Below are 19736 nucleotides of genomic sequence, written 5' to 3'. Positions count from 1 at the left end.
TGAGCTGCAGGGTTTCAAGGCGGTCATTCAGAAATCGACGACTTCGTCATCCGACCCTGGTCCAGACATGGACTCAGTACGAGCACGAGACCTGAGGACTCTGTTTGGAAACACATCGGATTACGACCATAATCACCAGACAGGAATTGGACACAAGTGTATCATTTTCGAAAATGACCACGGGGAGAACTTGGCGGATGTCGTAGGCTCAACTGAGAGTCCATACGAACGCCCCTGTCATGTAATTGCTGCGGCGTCCCCATCATTGATAATCTCACTTGGGTCGGGCAGTAGGGTTGCATTGGTGTACTTTTTGTCCATGGTTCGGCTGGCCCCGAACCTGCGTCGTCATCTACACCGCGATTGTCTACGTCTTCGCCGCGAGCTTCACAGTATCCCTCTGGTGGACTTTCGCGAAGTAGACATCTCCGAGGGATTCACGGCCGGCGGACACATCGTGGGAACTGAAATATCGGATACTCATTTCGAAGCCGAGGACAATGTAACAAAACTTATGGAGTTTTCAGGCCCAATGGGATGGATAGGAATTGAAGAAAGTGGTCGATTAAAGTTTACTAATAATACCACAATTGAATGAGATTTACAACCACACAGGGACGCTACGAATGTATCTTATCGAATTCTACATATCCATACGCTCACAAAGAAAAAACCACAAGCCACATATACTTGAAACTGCCTCTTGAATGTCCATTTCTAGTTTGTTGTGTTTGTTCACAGTTCAGTTTCTTCCGCACGCAAGGTTCCACAATTCGATATATCACATCAGTAGAGGGGGTGTCCAAATGTGTATCACCATGAGCAGATATCGATATGTCCAGTCGGTTTACAACGATGTACGATATATACCACAAGAAATCTGATACGTTTGAGAATTGATTCACGGTAGCCTGCATTTCGCATAACCTCTCGTTTTATCTTCATCCCATTTTAGCAAAATAAGAGGTGTTGCATCATAAAAATATCCCTAACTTACTTAAATTCCTCTGGTGTTTTGTTATATGTAGTCCCGGCATCTTGAATATTCACCAGTCTGTACCCAGCTGTCTCTACGTTCTGACACGTTCTAACTCTGACTGCGGCTGATGTGATTAACTTGAAGGTGTGTACGATTTGGTGCTCTTTGCATGCGAAATCTCATGATCGGAAGCTGAAGACGAGGGACTCGTTGGGGATATTGATGAAGTGCTAATTCCAGTGCGATTCATACGGGGCTTGTCATAGCCAGAAGATGCAGATTCTACCATCCCGATTCTTCATGGTCTGGTACTTGAGATAAGTAAAGTACCAGGAACGCACCATTGACTCATGTAATAAGGCTGAACACAGCGTTCAGGTGTATGCAAAAGCACTCTGAACCCGGTCATCCCCTGACATTACAACCTTTTTATTTTTTATTTTCTTTATTTTACATATAAATCAGGGTTGAAAATATACTCTTCTAACCGCATATTAACGTATATCTAGTAACACAAGAGCATTGTTGACAACGCACAATCACTAATACTTCGTAGGTAAATGTGCTTCTGGGTCCCTGCACCCTTTGGCTTTGGTCGCGCATTAGCTCAAGGCCAAAACTTTGCTGTGGACAACCTACCTTGCCAAGAAAAAAAAAGAAAAAAAAACCCCCCCGCCTTGTTTTCTCTCTCACTCTGACCCCTTTTCTCCATATTTCAGATCTCCAACTCACGCAACCTAACAAGTCGTAGAAATGTGATATTCCTTCGTAAATCTCACGATGATCCTAATGTGACGCTCTTATAGGGTTCTTCAGTAGCTGAATTTCTTCGACTAGCGTTGAAGGTATCTGGTCTTCGGGGGATGGTTACTGGAGAGGCGTCCTCCAATGCTCACTGAAAAGTGGTCACGTCTAGCTCTTCACACTCGACTTTCAACTCGTCGCAGGCTGGGAGCTCGATACGTTTCGGTTGCCTCAGCAGACAGCGTACCGGGAATGTGTTGACCTGGTTTGAGCGACCTAGAGGGATGTCATGTTAATGGGACTCGTAGGCTTGCAGCCGATTAAATCCATCTACATCGAAAGTCGACAATATAAAGTCGGTTCTGAGCTCCCCTAACGATGGATTCAGCTGCAGCGTTTTTGAGGCGATTCAAAAAGGTAGCAGTACTGCTGGTTGTCATCTGGCGCAGTTGGGGCCAAATCTGAGGGCTTTGGGGTCGGCCGTCACCTCGAGATCCATCTCTATTATGAGTAACGGAAGAAGACTGATATGGTGGAACTGGATCAAGGAGACCCGCGGCATCACCCACATAGAAGGTGTGAAAACCACAGATTTAACCCAAAAGGAAAAGACGAGGCCACCGAGGTCTTCCATTTCCTCATGATCTTCGAAGACTTTGAAGATTCAATCGGGTTCTGAATGGAAACGAGAATAGTCAAGAATAGTCGAGAATTACGCTCTGAGCAGTTTGCCCGTTTTCTCAAGAGCGACAACGAACTTGCTGTAAAGAAAGCATCAACGTCCGCCGATACACAGGGTCAGCTTAGTAGAATTCACATATGTGAATCAGGCATATGAGACAGGTAAGTACCGAAGCAGGGCTTTCGATTTCCAGTCAAGTATGGCTTGGTGGTAATTCCAGAGGTATTAGCTTCAGGCCGACGGTACGGACTTTGCGTGACTAATCTCTGTCGTCCCTTGGAAATGGTACCACCCCTCTCTATCTGACCCTTGTGTGTTCTCTGGTCAATTTTGTATGCCTCTTAATTGCGAGACAGGCAATTTCTACATTCCAGGAAATGTCATCACCAAACGTATTCTGCAGCTTCACGAGTTGCTCCCCAAGATGCTTGAGCGTTACGCGAGATGGAGAAAAGCTGGTAGAGAGACGAGTACTGACTTATAAGATCGCCCTTTTGCGTCTTGGACCTGCAGACGAGTAGTTATACCTCTTATGGCCATGGCCATCATCACTGTCATTAAAATTAAGCCGGGCAACTTTGTTGGGCCGAACCAGTTGACCAGTGTGGCAAGGGTTCATGTTCCAACCCTCAACAACGTATCGTTTAGATGTCCATACAAAGCTATTTATTTTTCAGTTAGTATATCTTAAAATGAAAACTATGTTGTTTGCTTGCAGGTCACTGGAAGTAAACGTGCTACTACTTAAACCCTTACATTGAGCACTTAGAGAATGTAACGACTCTGATCCACCTGCTAGAGTCCAAAGAAATCATCCGTGAGTTGCAAGTAATTATAGTTGAGCGTAACATGGCTCTCGATAATGTTGGGTCCCGATATATGCGGTCTCACACGGGCGAAGATATTGATTTCGTATTTGAATAGAAAGACCCAAGTATAACAAGTCCGTAGCACGCATTCCAACCGGCTTCTGAAGCCCAACGCTCTCGTAACTTACATGCCACTCATCTTGAGCATTCAATGACTCCATACTTAATCTAATGCAGGATGAAGAGTGATGTGTATCATAGGAGGTGCTGGTTTCAGTGCCCATCATGGAGCCGAATCTCTCTGTTCTCGAATTTGCATGGGTAGGCTCAGCTTCGTCATCAACACGACGTGAAACACCTGACATCTTTGTGCTTATTTTCTTCCCGCGGCGATCAAATTTGGTGACGATGGCCTGCTATTCGGGGAGTCGAGATGAAAATGAATCAAGCGGGGCAAGCGTATCTGTGTTGGAGCACCGGAAATAGGAAGTTGTCGGGGTGTGTTCCAATCCGGGGGTTTGGGATATCTGCCCAATTCTCCCGCCTTGAGATTATGGTGCTCAAATACTGCCAATGACTCATGTTTTACAGGCAAAAGACTGGGGGCTTGAACTGCAGATAGCTCTTCCTCACCTCGAGTATAAAAGCATGTCTGTGTCCCCAGTCCGAATAGTACTGATGTTGTCATGGACAATGCCGAATCCATCCGGCATGATAACCACTTTAGTGGATATTGATTCGAGCTGGACATTCTTCAAGACTTGCCTTCTCTTTGAAAACAACACCAAATCTCGTCCAATCCATCCTAAGCCGTTCTGTTGCTCTACAAAACTCTCAGTGACTAGTGACCTCAGCTGAGGTAATTTTGACAGTCTTCGGATATTGGGTCTTCGTTAGGAGGCTTTCGGACAGCAAAAATTTTACCCTGCGACCACTGGACTTTTGAAGAAATATATTGACTCTAAGGGAGAAATAATGGAATTCTCCATTAGCGGTCCGGTAGTTATTCTCTGGGCGTGCGAAGGAAGTGAACCCCTGCGCGCAACATACTTTAACGTCGCCCCTTTTCCGCAAGTCGGCAAGTTGAGAGCGCCTATTGTGTAGAACCAGGCGATCAGCATCAATACTTTACGCAACCCTGGATAGCAATTCGGAAAACGGCCGTAGCCCGAACGCAGTAATGGTTGATGTTACTCAAGGAGCAGGGGCCATGTGGTCCGCTTCTCCACTCGAAAGAATACAAGAGGCGCATGGTCGCACCGTCGTTTATTGAGACCATCAAACATTGCGGGAAGAAACTGCCAAACAATGGAATTTGATGGCCATACCATTACCAATAGTGATGGAAGGAGGTTCATCGAAGGGATTGTGGCGCAGTATCTACTAGCGTAAGCCAAACGCTGGACTCAGATTTAATAGGCCGCCTGATAACATGCAGCATCCGCGATAGTTCATTGACGCCTTCAGGCCCTCGCTTCGGATAGGTGCAGTAAAACGAGCGCCTTGCGGCTCAAGGTCACCCTGCATACCCCGGTGATACTCGAGTTTCCTTTAACGTGAATGTACACCGAGCTGGCCACCCTTACATAACCTCGCATAGAAATTTTACGATAGTAAAACCACAACGCCGTAAATCAATTGAAACTACTCTGAATCTTCCTCCCCAGAAGATGGCAATGCGATCTTACAAGTTCGCGCATTATGCCCAGTCCCGTTGCAAATACCACAGCGCCTCGGGCGCGTTTCAACACGCTTTGCGCGACCACCATTTCGGCGCTCTTCTTGCTGTATCTGCGTCGCCAACTCCCTAGAGTCCCCTAGGTCCTGTCCTTCTTGGAAAACAAGTGATTCTCCTTCCCGTAATTGCATTTTTTAGTCCTCCGGCGCCGGCTTAGCATCTTATTTGCCTCTCGAAGCTCAGCGCACTCGGCCCGTACGAGGGCGAGCTCGTGCATTATCATTTTTGCTCCCTTCGCAAACTGGTCGACAGCTGAGAAAATATTCGTTGGAGAGCTATTCTGATGCTCGGAGATGCGCTTTTTCAAAAAAGTAGACTGTGCATGAGCCTCTATCGGGTTCTGTGGTGTCTTTGATACCCACGGTCGGGTTGCGATTTCTGGGGAGCCAACAGGCGTCGGGGTCCGTAATCGTACGTCCAGCTTTGAAATCACACTTTCTAGATTGAATGGAACAAGTCCTGCCCTTCGAAAGCCAGCTTGAACGTTTTTTTCGCCGAAAACTGCAAAGAAGGCGTCTTTGAAGATAGGAAAGAAGTCCTCCTTCGCGATATGTGTTAGTGACCGGCGTATCAATTTCTCTACCATCTGGCCGTACACCCGCTTTAATGGACCGAAACAGGCCACGTCAAGTGGCTGGAGGATGTGAGATGAGTGCGGAGGCATACACAAAGTTACAATTTTGTGTTCTTTGCAATATAGCTCGAAATCGCCGGAAACGTGGCTCTCGTAACCGTCCAACACTAACAATCGATATATCCCGGACTTTCCATCTTTCGTACAATTATCGAAGTGTTTAATAAATTCCATACCGATCTCGTTAGTCGTCCATCCTTTTGGACTAGGTCTAATTCTCCAATCTTTCGGAATGTTGTCGTCTTCATACCAAGAAGAGAGGTGGTATCGGCCCGCAACAACGATGAACGGCGGCAGCGCCCAACCGGTAGACTGGACCGCTTGGATTACGGTAACCCATTCCCGGTTACCTTGCTGTATTGATTTCGGCCTGGCACATCGTTCGGAGCTCGTAACTACTATATTGGTTGAGATCTTGCCCATCAAAAACCCAGTCTCGTCGAAGTTGTAGATGTCCGACTCTGGTTTCGGCTTGTTGCGAATGTTAACCAATCTGCAATAAGCTTTGGATCTTCGTATTGGGCCCTTTGGTAATCGTAAGGACGGTTCCAACGAGTTTTCAACTCTTTGCGACGTGCGACGAACCTCGAGGCCCAGCGCGTTCCAATGGGCCCTGCGTTACGTGTCGCGCGGATAGAATTTGCCATTGCTTCCACATCAGCAATCCGGGGCGGAAACGCTCGTGCATCTAAGTCCAGTATGTGCTTGATAATGACCTCCTCTTCTAATTCTGTCATAGTTCGTGAATTGGGCAAAATATCGCGTCGGAAAGGTACGCCGTTTTTCCGCGTTTGGAGGGTGCTTCGGGGGACTTGGTACGTTTTTGCCGCTTGTCGGAGACTAAGTTTTTGGTCATTTTTGAGAGCTTGAAGGGCTAGCATTAAGTCTGCTTCGTTGTATGACTTTGCCATAATTGGTTGTTGAGAAAATCAAACATTAAGTTGGCCGGTCGCGTTGGCGCATGAAAGTGGCCAGCTCGGTGTCATGGCCAGCTCGGTGTACATTCACGTTATAGACTTGTGGCTCTTTAGTATACTTTAACATGCGGAACCAAGATGCGAACCAAATGAAACTGCGGCAAGGTTGACATAAGCGGGGAATGCACAAATAATGCGAGACCCATGTACGTTTATGTTTCAAGCATTTGGAGTCGGCGTGGGCACAATCTTCAATGAACCCAGGGACCAGAATGACTTTATTATCCAGACAGTGGTGCTTCCCTTTTGCCAGAGCAAACCCCCACTTTCTTCCAGGTCCAGTGAGTCGGAAGCTTCGGGTAATGGGGGAGGGACGACATCCATCTGTACACACGTACGGTCAACTCATGCTCGTAGAGGTGGCAAACATGCCTAGTGGTCGTCCACAGCTGCCGATTTCACACCGACGAGGTGTGCAACTGATTGATCTTCGACGGGGTTGACGAGTGAGAGAGTCCTTGGAGTGGGAGCGTCTGCCGAGGCCACGCATTCGAAATCTTTCAACCTTCTAAGTATGAAGGCATCCCCCAGGATTGCCGTTGGATTGCAAAGTAAGTAACACTATCCATGTTGGTACGGCATTGGAGGCTCCAGCGTCAAGAGAGAGCTTGAAGGAAGTTAAAGTAGGCCGTTTGAATGTTGGAGCTGCCCTTCCAAACCTTCGACTTTCAACTTCCAGCAAGTTGCGCCACACAACCGGCAAGTGTGAAACATAGGAACATTTGAAGAAGGCCTTATGCAACAATAACGACCAATTTGTCAAGCACGAACGATCATGGTTACCATTTCAACCCTCCCTGATCGCAAAAGCAGATCCAGGTGACCCGTTCAAGTTCGAAACGAACGGTTGCTTGTGGGTCTAGGCCAGACTAGCCAGACCAACACAAGTTACCATCTTTATGCGGTTAGACATTGGTGCGAACCCCAAGTTCTAGCGTGGGTAGGATGCAGCCAAAGTGGCAGTGGCGTCAACTCCCTTGTCCCTCCAAGCCTCCAATTGTCCCCCTCGATAACTGTCTACCCCCCTCCCAGCGTGCGGCGGCTGGCTCGTGCCTCATCACAAGGGTGGGTGGTTCGAGCCTTGGAGGGTCATGGCTCGCAAGCTTGTTGTTGTACTGGGATTATGTTTGTTATCAACAAGCCGTGCCAGTAGGAACGATGGCTCGCTGATTCCTCTGAACATCTGGTCGATTCCTATCCCTTCCCCGTCAGATAAAAATTCTCTTTTTGCATGCATCATTTTTTAATCCCATATCCTGTCTAGTCCTCTTCTCTTCTGTCGCAACTCCTCTTAGATTCATTTCTTTCGACTGTACCTGGTGCGACCGCCGTCCATGACATTCAAAAATCCGCTCTTAATGAACTGAACTGAACTGGCCGATCCTCTAAAACAAGACACAAGACCCTGAAACAAAACCTGACTGGGGCCGATCGACTCTTTTAAATTCTTGACTCCTGCACTGGGTCCCAATTCCAGCGTTTTTTCAGGTCTATCGATTACCCGACTCCGCGCCGCAGCACCGTCCTGCCCGCGCTGCCCGCGCTCTCTGCTGGCTTGGTCTAATCCGCCATAATCCGGGAATCCCCCATCAAATGTTCACCCAGCCTGCGCCGCCGTCACCGGGCATATTGTCGCCTGCATCTGCTACAGCAACCATTTCCACCACCACTCCTGGTCGGACTAGTAGCAGACTAAGGGGCTTGAATTACCTTCGCAACTATACACAGACCCACATCCTGTCGCGCGATAGTGGTAGCAACAGTGCAAACAGCCATCGCAACCAGGCCTCGGGACCCGTGTCAGTTCCAGTCACCGTCACAATCCCAGCTGCCACTGCCAGCCAAAGTGGCCCCCCTGCTCAGTCCCGGAATCCATCCCTAACACGAGCAAACACCTATTCACCTCCCGCCCGAAGCCAGCGAATACAACGGTTTGCTAGCACAAATACGATCGACTATATTCATTCCGACATCGCCTCCGTCATAACCCCGACAGACATTTCTTCCACCAATTCGGACCCAAACTCGACCGAGTCCAGCTCTGACCCCCATCTCGACAGCGACTTGGGCCACGGCAAGTCAGAAGCCAAGGCGGCCAGGAAGAGAGGCCCAAAGACAGACCCCATATCCGACGGTCCTGACATGACGCGTACGCGTTCAGCTACTACGGGCGACCTGTCCCACGAAATGTTGCCATCACTGAGGCTGTCGGCGTACTACGACCCCCGGTCTAATCGCCAATCGCTGTCATTCACCCCCGTTTCACGCACACTACCCACTGGCTCCGAAATTATCAAAGTCGGCCGGTACTCAGAGAGGGAAAATCATGCGGCGGTGCCGGCGAACACGCCGTCGGCTGCCCCAGTGGGGTTCAAAAGCAAGGTTGTCAGCCGGAGGCACTGCGAATTCTACTTCGAAAATAACAAATGGTTCATTAAGGACGTGAAGAGCTCGTCCGGGACATTCCTAAATCATATCAGGTTGAGTCCTCCCGGCACCGAGTCGAAGCCCTTTCCCATCAACGATGGCGATATAGTGCAGCTCGGAATTGATTTCAGGGGCGGTGAGGAGATGATTTTCCGATGCGTCAAGATGCGAATCGAACTCAACAGGGGCTGGCAGGCGAAACCTAACACGTTCAAGTATGTGCTACCGATGAGGCATGGTTCCGATTGCATTGGCTAACCTAGAACAGCATGGCCACTCACAAGCGTCTAAGAAACATGACGTCGGCTGCCTCCACGGCTTCACATGCGCAAGACTGTTCGATATGCTTGAACGCAATAGCAGTAAGTCACCTGGCTACTCGATCACTTCTCTGCGTAAATCTCTAGGATTAGCGATCGCATTTTTGCGGTGGAGCAGCAGGGACTAAGACTTCTGGAGCTAACCATGTTTTGTAGCCCTGCCAATCACTCTTTGTAGCACCATGCAGCCATACCTGGCATTACAAGTGTATTCGCGAGCTGCTCGTCGGCCCCTCGTGGCCCATATTCACCTGCCCGAACTGTCGAGCCGCCGCAGATCTCGATGCGGACGTCGAGGAGCCATCCGAAGAGTGGCAACAACTTGATTCGGGTGCCGAGGATGTGGTTGAAGAGCCAATAGCAACGGAGGCTTCGCCGCCCAGCAATGCCGCTTCTACCCCTGACAGCACGCACGACGCCTCAAGTGCCGAGAGAGACTCGTTCGTCTCGGTTACTAGTGGGCCTAGTGATGCTGCCGATCGTACTGTTTTACTCGACAGCCCAGCGGTGGAGCAGCAGAGACACACGTCATCCAGGTATACTACGTCGAACCCGGTATCGATACCGAGCCCCGCACGGCCGCCGAATAACGGCACATTGTCTGCTAACAGAGGCACCCGAACACCGTCACCCAACGGACAACCCTTGGTCGTTGGCCACGAGGGCCCTATGACCCCCCGAAATGATGCGGGACCGTGGGTGTTCGACGGAGATGCTGGCCGGGCATCTCAAGAGGCCTCGAGGCAGGGCATCAGTCTGGACGGGGCGGCAGCACCAGTGGAAAACCCGGCATAGAACGTCTTGGCCTTTATGCTACGGTTCACTCGACGAGCCCGAAAACGAGATGATCACTAGTCAGGCTGTTGGGTGTACTCGGGTGGTGCTGTTACGGCAGTGAGTAGTGGAAGATAAGGGCAGTGATACCAGGTTGTTGGCGTTTCGGACCAGGGTGCATCGTGGTTTTCATGCATTGATGGGAGTTTCATTGTCATCAACAGTGTGTGGCTATTGCAAAGGACAAATCAAAGGACATGCACAGCACAGTGAGGTAACTATACATATGAACCATTAATTACTCTATCGATTATCTTGCAAGAAGGATGAGCGATTGTGGTAGTCCCATGAGGGAATATAGTGGAAGCAACATAGTGCATGACTATTATACATAGGTTTACACTGACACTAGCCATGACTTATTCGATTTGCCGGGGAATATTATGCGATGATTTCCTCCTAGTGTATGTGGTAATGCTGCTTCCCGAAGTGTACAGTTTGATCAACTGGCAGCTAGGTTGTCTAGGTTTCTTGCCGTACTATGCATCCTCACTACCCACAGATCCGTGGATGAGGCAGGCTCCCCCTGTACTCAAATCATGGCCGTTGCCCAAGATCTGGGATCTCGGATGGATCAAATGCTACAGGTTGTATGGCCTTCTCTTCGGAGTAACCCGTTGCGTGGTTAGCCTCAGACAATTTAGCTCCCCTCGCTGCAGCCGGATCCATCGAGTCGGGACCATCTTAAAGAGAAAAAGGTGGCTAGCCTAGCTTCTGGTCCTACATAGCCAGCCGGCTTCGGCGGCCAGCACCTCAGTGGGAAGCACACACTGGGGATTTCTTTGACCAGAGCACGTTTGCCCAATAGATGCCCACGCACGAGTATGTCCAGAATCCTAGACCTAGGGAATGAGTGATTAAAGAAGACTAACTGGGGCAATTCAATTCAACCCTATCTATTGCATATATTGACTTCAATTCACTTTTGTGTCCCAACAAAGAATATCACGTCTCCACTCTTTCTCAATTCTACACCGATGGACCCTTGAGCGCACACCAGAGCTTCGCCTATCACCTTCCGTTTCTGAGCTGCGGTGTGGTTTTGGTGCGACCTTGAAAAAGAAAGCTCTAAGCACGCTGCATTTAGACGATTGCCCATACGATTGAGCTTGGCAGAGGAGAACAGATCAAGCGCGGAAAGATATGGCGACGACTGCTGGGTATGGCTGCTCTTCCCCTTTGCCTTTGACAATTGAGTCATCTGCGCCGAGAGCTTCAGTGACTGACTTGGAGCTTTCTAGGGCTTTCATAGCCGGCGGCATCGCCGCTTGCGGCGCCGTCACGGCCACGCACCCCTTCGAGACGGTCAAGATCCGGTATGTACACCTGCTTTCCTTGCAACGAGACCTCCTCCGTACCATGCATCCGCCCCTGCACAACAGACCGGACGCTTCCGTTGCGCAGAACCATGGCGAGCAGCAGAACCAGAAGAAGAAATGACTAACGTCTCCGTCCTCCCACCAGAATGCAGCTCCAAGGCGAACTCCAATCCAAGGGCCACCAACCGCACCACTACCGCGGGCCCATCCACGGCGTCAGCGTCATCATCCGCAATGAGGGCGTCAAGGGCATCTACCGCAGCATCGGCTGCGCCTACATCTACCAAGTGTTGCTGAACGGCTGCCGTCTGGGCTTCTACGAGCCCATGCGTGGCACCCTGGCCCAGGTCATCCTGAAAGACTCCACCAAGCAAAACCTCGGCATAAACATGTTCTGCGGCGCCTCGTCGGGCATGATCGGTGCGGCGGCTGGGTCGCCTTTCTTTTTGGTCAAGACAAGGCTGCAGAGCTTTAGTCCCTTTTTGCCCGTGGGCACGCAGCATCGGTACCGCAATGCGGTTGATGGGATGCGGTCGATTTATAGTGCTGAGGGAGTCAGGGGACTGTATCGGGGTGTGGGTGCGGCAATGATCAGGACGGGCTCCGGGAGTAGTGTGCAGTTGCCGACGTATTTCTTTGCCAAGCGAAGGCTAGTCAGGCATCTGGGTATGGAGGAGGGTGCACCGTTGCATTTGGCGAGTAGCACGGTGAGCGGGTTTGTGGCGTGCTGTTTTATGCACCCGCCTGGTGAGTTATGCCCCTTTTGTGTTGACATGGAGCGAGTAATCATGTACTAACGACAGAAACAAGACACTATTATGTCGCGCCTCTACAACCAAAACGGCAATTTGTACAAGGGCGTGTTTGATTGCCTAGGCAAGACCATCAAGACGGAGGGAGTACTGGCGGTATACAAGGGCTTCTTGCCGCATCTAGCGCGGATATTACCGCATACTATTTTGACACTGAGTCTGGCAGAGCAGACCAACAAGTTGATGCGCAAGCTTGAGAACAGGATCCTGCCGGAGTCGGCACTGAGTAAGGCTTGAATGGAGCCCTTACTTGTAGGATGAGAGGGCAGAGCAGATATAGCCTGTAGCTGTAGGTTAAGTCATCTCCACAGGGGTGGCTTGTACGCGGCTCGTACTATTTTTACTTGGCCGTGTCGGTTTACAGAGAAGAGAGGCTGCTCGTCGGATTGTATAGAGTTGCAGCAGACTTACAGTGTAAAGATTACAAAACATCACATTTTGACCGAACTCATCAATCATGGGCTGTCAGGCTGGCTGCATCATCCGTATATTGATCTATCGCAACCATAGCACAACTTGCGCCCATCCGGTCTCTCGACCCCCTTCTGCTCGCCCAGCTCCCCACGCCACCGTTCGTCGCCCGCCTCGTCGAGCCCAATGTCGCAGAGCCCACAGTGTCCGTTCTCTCCCTCTGGCCGGGCTAGCTTCCCCGTTGTGCGCACCACGTTCGCTACCACGGAGGGGTAGTTCTCCTCTACTTCGGCAAAGTACCGCGTCATTACTTCTTCGATACTGAGGTCCTTGTGCGAGACTATGGCGGCTGCCTTCCCATTTGCGGCGGAAGGTGAGGATGTCGACTCGGGTACAATGATGTCTGCCAGCGGGGGCGTCGTTATGGTGGTGTAGGTGAGCAATTCCTTGCGAAAAAGCTCGCGGAGCGGGTGGTAGATGGGTATGGTCTTCGGCCCTTCCCTTGTCCGTTCCTCTGCCGCACCTCCGGCGTCATCTCCACCCGTACTCAATCGTCCAGGCACCTTAAATAATCCGTCATTGATTTGCCACGGGAGCGAGAAGCCCCGCCCCTTGGCCGTCTCGGACAACGTTAATTCGGCTAGGGCCGTCGTGTTGGAGCCTAGCAGCAGCACATCGCAGGCCTCCCGCACGGCGACGGAGAGCAGCAGGTGCCGGGTGAAGAGACGCTGGATATCAGCCCGTGACGTCGTGGAAGGGAGGCGGGCGAACAGGTCTGCGAGCTGCTCGGCGGGCGTCTGCAGTCCGGCGTGAAGAGGGGGCAGCGAGGCCCAGTCGATGGCGTCGAGCGCCAGGACGTCCTCTAGCATGACGGTCAGGAACTCGGCATTTGGGAATCGGGAGCGGTATGTCTCCTCTGCCGATGTCAACCCCTGAGTTGAAGGCGCATCGCTTGATGATGACGGCCGGTGGTGAAGATCCGTATCAACATGCACGGCCAGCAGCTGGAACTTGGTCCTCTGCGTCCGCACCACTTGCTGCTGCAAATTCTCGTGTAATATTTGCAGCAGCGAAGTTGAGGATGTGCCGCGAGAGAGGGCGACGAGGTACTTTTGCGGCTTGTTGGGCTGCTTGGGGCCGCCGGTCCGCGTTGTACGCTGGAGGACCTCGAGGCGCTTGATGGTTTTGTTGGCTACGAACTGGGCCAAGCATGGACTGGGGGTTTTTAGTACAGGTGTCTTTGGATGTATTTTGGTCGTGAGATTGAGATACTCACGGACAGATTTTGTCGGTGCGCAGGTCAAATATCGCCTCGTTTTCGTTGCAGCGGACGCATGTTGGATTTGAGGACGCCGGCGGGCTCGTTGACTCCATGACAGCAAACACTGGATATTGAGGGAGAATACAGTGGCTACGAAATGGATATGAAACCAATCAAGCTGAGTGAGAAAATTTTATAAAGTCAGAAGTTGTTGGAAGTTGCTGTAAATGTGAAGTCCTTGACTCATTGGGTGACGAAGTGGGGCAATTATTTTCTCTGGTGTTTAGTTGATCTCCTGAATGGTGCTACTGGGTAGTGCCGATCAGTGTTATGTCACGGTATACAAGCCATGAATGAACAGGCCAGGAATGGGCGATCACACTTCACATGAGATACATTTCCTATGAGACGTGTCATTGGGTCTATAGCACGAGTATACAATGCTGCGACAAGCTTCAATGCAACGAATCGAAGGCTTCTTCCGGCTGCACTGAATTGCTAGTAGTATCCCTCGGCCAAATTCTCTTCCCGCCCCATCATTTCCAGCTTACTCTGCTGGACTGAACAAGCACGCGAGATCACCACCTGCAAACCAAGTCCGATTCTTCCGCCAAGCATTGACAATGATATCCTTTCCAGTCCGCGCGACCTCCTCGACCTGTTCTGGAGTGCCCCAACCCTGTACCGATGTTCCAAAGCACACTAGATGAGCACCGACCTGGATGGCAGTTCTGAAAGCAAATTGGTCGCTTACTTTCCCGTAGCCCTCGACGAATCCCTGAGCCATCCACAGGCCGGCCGTGATTTTCTTGTAGAGCCACAACTCGTACAGCTCTGCGAACATTTGACCAACATCGAGATTCGGCACGCCAAGTTGGGCTAACTCCCAGTCGATGACGTATGCGTTCACTTTTCGACCTTCTTGCAATGGATCATTCGGAACGAGTATGCTACGCGTAGGGTTAGCCATTTGAATATAGAGCGGTGTTGGGAAAGCAGCCCACTTTCCAGTCCAGAAGTCGCCATGGATGACCGGCAGCAACTTATCGTCATCCATTTCTGCCGCTGCCATATTGCTGACTTCCTCAAAGACCTCTTTGGCCTCTGCTAAGGTGGAAGGGAATTTCTCAAGGCGCTGAGAAAGCCATTGGAAGTTAATCATGTGCTTTATCTTCCGCATGTCCCTGTTGTTGGCTGTCGTTTGTACCAGATCGGACTGCTGGCCACTCCAACGATGGAACTCGTGAAGCCAGCTCCCCAGCGCTGCTCCAAACTGCCGACATTGAGGCTCCAGGGCATCTGGGGTAGGCGATGCGTAGTACTTCAGCGAATATGTCTTCAGATCCATAGCATTGGGAAGTAACTCCTGGATCTGGGTACAGGTACTCTCATCATAGAGGAGACACTTCGGGGTCTTCACAACAAAGCTGAAGGGTTGGGTGATTTTCGACTCGACTGGGAAAGAGGCCAGAGCACTCAAGCACTTTGCTTCAATGAGCTTTGTGGTGTCAGCTGACAAAATAAGAAGGGCCCGGGACTGCGCTATGGGATAGGGTCCTCATACACATCGGTCTGTCGGTAACTGGAAGTTGGGACTTGAGGCGGCGAAACCCTCACCATGCTTGACGACAACCTCTTTCGTTGAGTCATCGAGTGGGTGACACAATTGTGCGCGGTAAAGAAAGTTTCCCGTACCTCCCGCAAGCGGATCCAGGGAAGTTGAGGCGTACTTCGTCCCCTCGAGTCCCTTCAGGACCTGGGTCAACATCTTGTCTGCTGACGGGACCATTGCCGGAGACTCGTTGTGATGCTCATTTAACTTTGTCATGCTGCCAGGAGATATGGAGCGTGAGGGATGTCTTGTTACTCGCATGGAGCGAAAGTTGCAATAGATATCTCAAAGTCACAGAAATTTGGCCATTTATGCGGCTGCTGGTTGCAGCTGACTTGATTACTTGAGAGGAACATTGGATGTAGCTTGGGTGGTGTCACTTCATGATGAGCCATAATGAGCCATGGTGCTTGCGAAATACTAAGAAATTGTTAGTGGAGAGGTCCATATCAGGCTTACTTTACGGGATAAACCGGGGATACAGTGCTGTGGCCGGATCACCCGGCGCGACATGCCGCCATTGTAAGCGGTCTCAACACTGAGGGCCGCATGTCTCCCACAGATACACTCTACTACTAAGTCGCTCGAGTCCAGTGCTACCCACCCGTCTCCCAGCTTAGCGTCGGCCGCACCACTACCCCACGTGCAACCGATTACTATCTTTGCTATGTCGATATCCCTTTTTCTGCTCCCTGGAACCAAGTTGAAGGACGCTGTTTTCGGCTCCTCGAACTCGCACTACAAAATAGCAGCGCTGGCCTGTTCCTTAGGTTCTGGAGCCTTCTCTGCACCCTAGGTCTTAGAAGTCGCCCTAGAATAAATAGCACTCCCGATCACACGGATTTCCTTAGGCGTGTTACTAGGAGGTAGACGAACAGCAAAATTACAAAACGACCGACACCAACATTAGCTAAGGAGCTGATACGTGAACCCATAGGGGGTTACCCTATAGCTATAGATAAGATAGATAAGAGCTATAAAAGAGCTCTGCCAGGCCAGAATAGCTGACCTGGCCATCCTTTCTCAATACAATAACTTACACCCCATATGCACTCGCATCAGGAGCATACCGCGCACCGAAAACAATGAAAACAAGTTCAATATGTTAAGCCAAAATACGTAGCCGAGACCGCGATTGATATGTCTAGTATCTTCGGGTAATAGAAGCGGTCCCTAGTAGCCTACTATAACCCCTATACGCGGATTGTCAGCTAATTGATGCGAGTGCATATGGGGTGTGAATTGTTGAATTGGAAAAGGATGGCCAGGTCAGCTATTCTGGCCTGGCAGAGCTCTTTTATAGCTCTTATCTATCTTATCTCTAGCTATAGGGCAACCCCCCATGGGGTCACGTATCACTAATCCTTAATATACAGGTATTACACCGAAATAGCAGTAGGGGACTGCAAACTCACGGTCGGAAGCCTAGATCGCGAGACGGTAATAGACTTCCTTCCTTTTCGTCTATAGGAACTACCGAATCAAATCTCGGGGTTCGTCGAAGGAGTATATTATATTCGCTAAGTTTCGCAACTATACTCTACTATTACTAGCCGCTACTCACACCGAAATCACATAACGGAGCTTTATAAGGTATAGTAATTTGACCTGCTACTTCGTGGCTATCCTTGTAGGAAAGCTTACTGTTGGAAAACACGGTGGAGACTTCCATAGTTGACAGCTCCGGTGGAAGGTTGTGGCTGTGCTTGAGATGGAAGGTCTGTCTTGCATTCCTTCTTCGCAAGTGTGCCAGGCTGTATATCCAACGTGCTTCTAAATCGACCATATAGGTCATCCTTTTGAGTTTTCTTTAGAATGAAAGATGAAGGCCGTGGTTCCTCTTTGATGATAACGTCGACATAGCATTCTGCTGCAGTTATTGTAGTCTTGGCGGCACCGGATTTCTTGTCCGGGATCTTAACGTCACCTGCATTGCTACTATTGCTAGTGCTGTGAATGGAAAAGGATTGGGCTTGAGCGGACGCCACAGCCTGCTTCCCATTCGCGCGTGTCACGGAGGATTAGTTCACTGCGGCAAGCTTTAAAAACGCATTCGACAGCCCGTTTTCGGTCCTTCTACTAACCTGGGCTGGCGAGAGAGCTTTAAGCTTCTCCGCAACTTGAGTGGTGCAGGCTGAGCTGAATGTTGGTGTAGCGCCTCCTACGACCAGCTTGGTGACAGTCGTGACGTGATGATCTTGAGCCGACCCAGTACTTGCTTGAAGTGCATCCTAGATTCCTGCCTGGATTGGTGCCACGATGTGCATTCGAATATCTTCAACTCCCACCGAGGGAGTGATAGCGCGATTCACGGCATTGGTGGCCATGATGCTTTTACCACCATCTATGGTAATCGGCTTCCGAATCTTCACCTTCATGAAAATGCTGCCCAATGCTTTCAATTGCTTGCATCTTTCATTACTTTCATGGATTTCAACTTGGGATTTGGGCCGTTGGGCAGAAGAGCAAGGACTCACCACGACGGAGCGCAACGATGGTGTCGCAAAGTGCTCTCGACTCAGCAATGGCGCCCGTGAGGTGCCCCATCAGTACATCGAGCCAAGCTGGGGGGAAGTGAATCTATGTACGAGAGCCATATTGGCCAAATCGATCAGTTCTGGGGCGAGCGTTGGTTCTTGGGTGGCGATGTACACACGGGTGCCTGTGTGTCTTTGTTGTATGACGATGGAAGTGCGCAGTTTTGTTAGAACACTGCTTCTTCTTACTACTTCTGGGGGTCGACCAAAGTGCGAAGCGGATGACTTGCCTTGTGCGCCTCATTCATGGCTTTGACTCGACCGCACTGCGGCGCTCCTCTAGGAATACCGAGAGGCAAATAAATAGTAGACAGCACGCATAATTGCGCTGCACTACGACTGGTGAATTTATCGTAATGCATGGCCATGCCAGCCAAAGGAAAAGGGAGCTTGCCAACGACATTTTGCTAAAGTAGTGACGCCTCTAATAAGCAAGCAAGTGTATGGGTCTTCTCGGAGCCTCGTGAGCCGCATATGAAAGCTGACTAAGGCACGGTGATATACACTAGAAGCAGGCGATCCCCAGCATGCACGTCATGATCTGCCATCTCTTGCCGGATACCGAGCATTCCGTATTTCTGTATGAGTTCTGAACGTAGCCAGGCTGAGGACAAAGCGGACTCCACAAACTTATAGGTCGCAGGACTCAATATTGGCGTATTCATCAGAACCTCCATTTGTGCCCGATGGGCCGATGGGGAGCTTCCATGCTTATATGGCCTTTATCTTCGTCTTCTATACAGCTAGTGAGCTGCCAAAAATCCTACTCTGGTGTCAAGACTTTTCCTTTGCTCAGAAAGAAAGGATAGTAGGTGAAACGTTTCTTGCTTGACAGGAGCCTAAAACCAGGCTTTCGCGCAGTCGCTGACCAGACTCATGTTCGTGATTTCGAGCATATACCCTCGTTCTTTGGATCCAAAGCTGACCTAATTTGACAGGAACCTGAGCGTGTAGGACGAATATTCTGCGAAGATTGACACAGATAACCGATTTCTGTATATATATAGGTAATTGGGGTCATAAATATTGCAGTCTATTCGGAGGCTTTCCATTTGACGTACAGCTGGAGGACTTCATTATTGGGTTCGGTGAATCTGTGGCCTAGAATTTCCTCCGTATAATATTCATCTTATGTAGCATCTCCGGTTTCGTACTGGACTTTGCTTATTTTTCCTCGCTCCGCTAAGAGGTCCGTTTGCATAGATGATCCGCGCACTGGGCTTCCAACTGCATGATCCTGGAGTCCATGAGTTACGCAGGTGCCCTAGGATAATTGTAACTGGAAAGTCGTTAGGCCGTCCTCTGTGATTATTTTGAGAACAGCATAACTAAGAGGCCACTCCTCGAATGCCACGGTGGGTATGTCTGCCGTAGCCTTTTTCTCTTTGTAAATTTCCGAGGATGACGGGCTGGAAGTGTTGAGCGGGATCAAGCGCGGCCCTGATGTAATGCCGCCCGGGCGATCTCACCGTCTGGTGGACACTCTGGGGGTTGGATGACATCTGCGGCGTTTACGTTGTGGTAGCCGAAGAACGTCGTCTTATCGCGGATCCTCCACGTTCCACGCTCTCGTCATCTGAGAAGACGCTAGAATCACGGGAGAAATGGCCGCTCTTGTGAAGCGCTGCCGTCCTCGGTCT

The 19736-nt window shown here is 50.3% G+C and overlaps 6 protein-coding genes across 6 annotated transcripts; 2 read left to right on the top strand and 4 right to left on the bottom strand.

Annotated features, from left to right (window-relative positions):
• Positions 1-3316: 3316 nt before the first annotated feature.
• BCR38DRAFT_419749 (uncharacterized protein) lies at positions 3317-3940 on the bottom strand. Its single transcript, XM_040859338.1, has one exon. It carries the CDS (start codon positions 3918-3920, stop codon positions 3588-3590), a length of 333 nt encoding a protein of 110 aa, XP_040719614.1. The 5' UTR covers positions 3921-3940; the 3' UTR covers positions 3317-3587.
• A 3996-nt stretch (positions 3941-7936) lies between these two features.
• On the top strand, positions 7937-10284 carry BCR38DRAFT_89773 (uncharacterized protein). Its single transcript, XM_040865743.1, has 3 exons — positions 7937-9205; positions 9259-9352; positions 9467-10284. Exons 1-3 carry the CDS (start codon positions 8157-8159, stop codon positions 10103-10105), a joined length of 1782 nt encoding a protein of 593 aa, XP_040719613.1. The 5' UTR covers positions 7937-8156; the 3' UTR covers positions 10106-10284.
• Positions 10285-11071: 787 nt separating this feature from the next.
• On the top strand, positions 11072-12633 carry BCR38DRAFT_89781 (mitochondrial carrier domain-containing protein). The gene is made up of 3 exons (XM_040865744.1): positions 11072-11460; positions 11609-12210; positions 12274-12633. Exons 1-3 carry the CDS (start codon positions 11288-11290, stop codon positions 12510-12512), a joined length of 1014 nt encoding a protein of 337 aa, XP_040719612.1. The 5' UTR covers positions 11072-11287; the 3' UTR covers positions 12513-12633.
• Positions 12634-12754: 121 nt separating this feature from the next.
• BCR38DRAFT_463187 (uncharacterized protein) lies at positions 12755-14177 on the bottom strand (the record flags this gene model as incomplete). The annotated part of the gene is made up of 2 exons (XM_040862635.1): positions 13963-14177; positions 12755-13901 (listed from the first exon to the last, which is right to left on the bottom strand). Exons 1-2 carry the CDS (start codon positions 14058-14060, stop codon positions 12755-12757), a joined length of 1245 nt encoding a protein of 414 aa, XP_040719611.1. The 5' UTR covers positions 14061-14177.
• Positions 14178-14344: 167 nt separating this feature from the next.
• Positions 14345-15952, bottom strand: BCR38DRAFT_419731 (kinase-like domain-containing protein). The gene is made up of 3 exons (XM_040859337.1): positions 15512-15952; positions 14952-15445; positions 14345-14897 (listed from the first exon to the last, which is right to left on the bottom strand). The coding sequence occupies exons 1-3, from the start codon at positions 15818-15820 to the stop codon at positions 14495-14497; spliced, it is 1206 nt and encodes a 401-aa protein (XP_040719610.1). The 5' UTR covers positions 15821-15952; the 3' UTR covers positions 14345-14494.
• On the bottom strand, positions 15941-18128 carry BCR38DRAFT_471128 (uncharacterized protein; the record flags this gene model as incomplete). The annotated part of the gene is made up of 7 exons (XM_040862855.1): positions 18037-18128; positions 17644-17756; positions 17204-17550; positions 16975-17079; positions 16637-16703; positions 16019-16297; positions 15941-15979 (listed from the first exon to the last, which is right to left on the bottom strand). The coding sequence occupies exons 1-7, from the start codon at positions 18104-18106 to the stop codon at positions 15941-15943; spliced, it is 1020 nt and encodes a 339-aa protein (XP_040719609.1). The 5' UTR covers positions 18107-18128.
• Between the last annotated feature and the right edge of the window lie 1608 nt (positions 18129-19736).

The sequence above is a fragment of the Pseudomassariella vexata genome, assembly GCF_002105095.1.
Source record: "Pseudomassariella vexata strain CBS 129021 chromosome Unknown BCR38scaffold_2, whole genome shotgun sequence".
NCBI classification, from domain to species: Eukaryota; Fungi; Ascomycota; class Sordariomycetes; order Amphisphaeriales; family Pseudomassariaceae; genus Pseudomassariella; species Pseudomassariella vexata.
The sequence above is the reverse complement of the archived record's forward strand: the minus strand, read 5'-3'. Positions and strand labels throughout refer to the sequence as shown.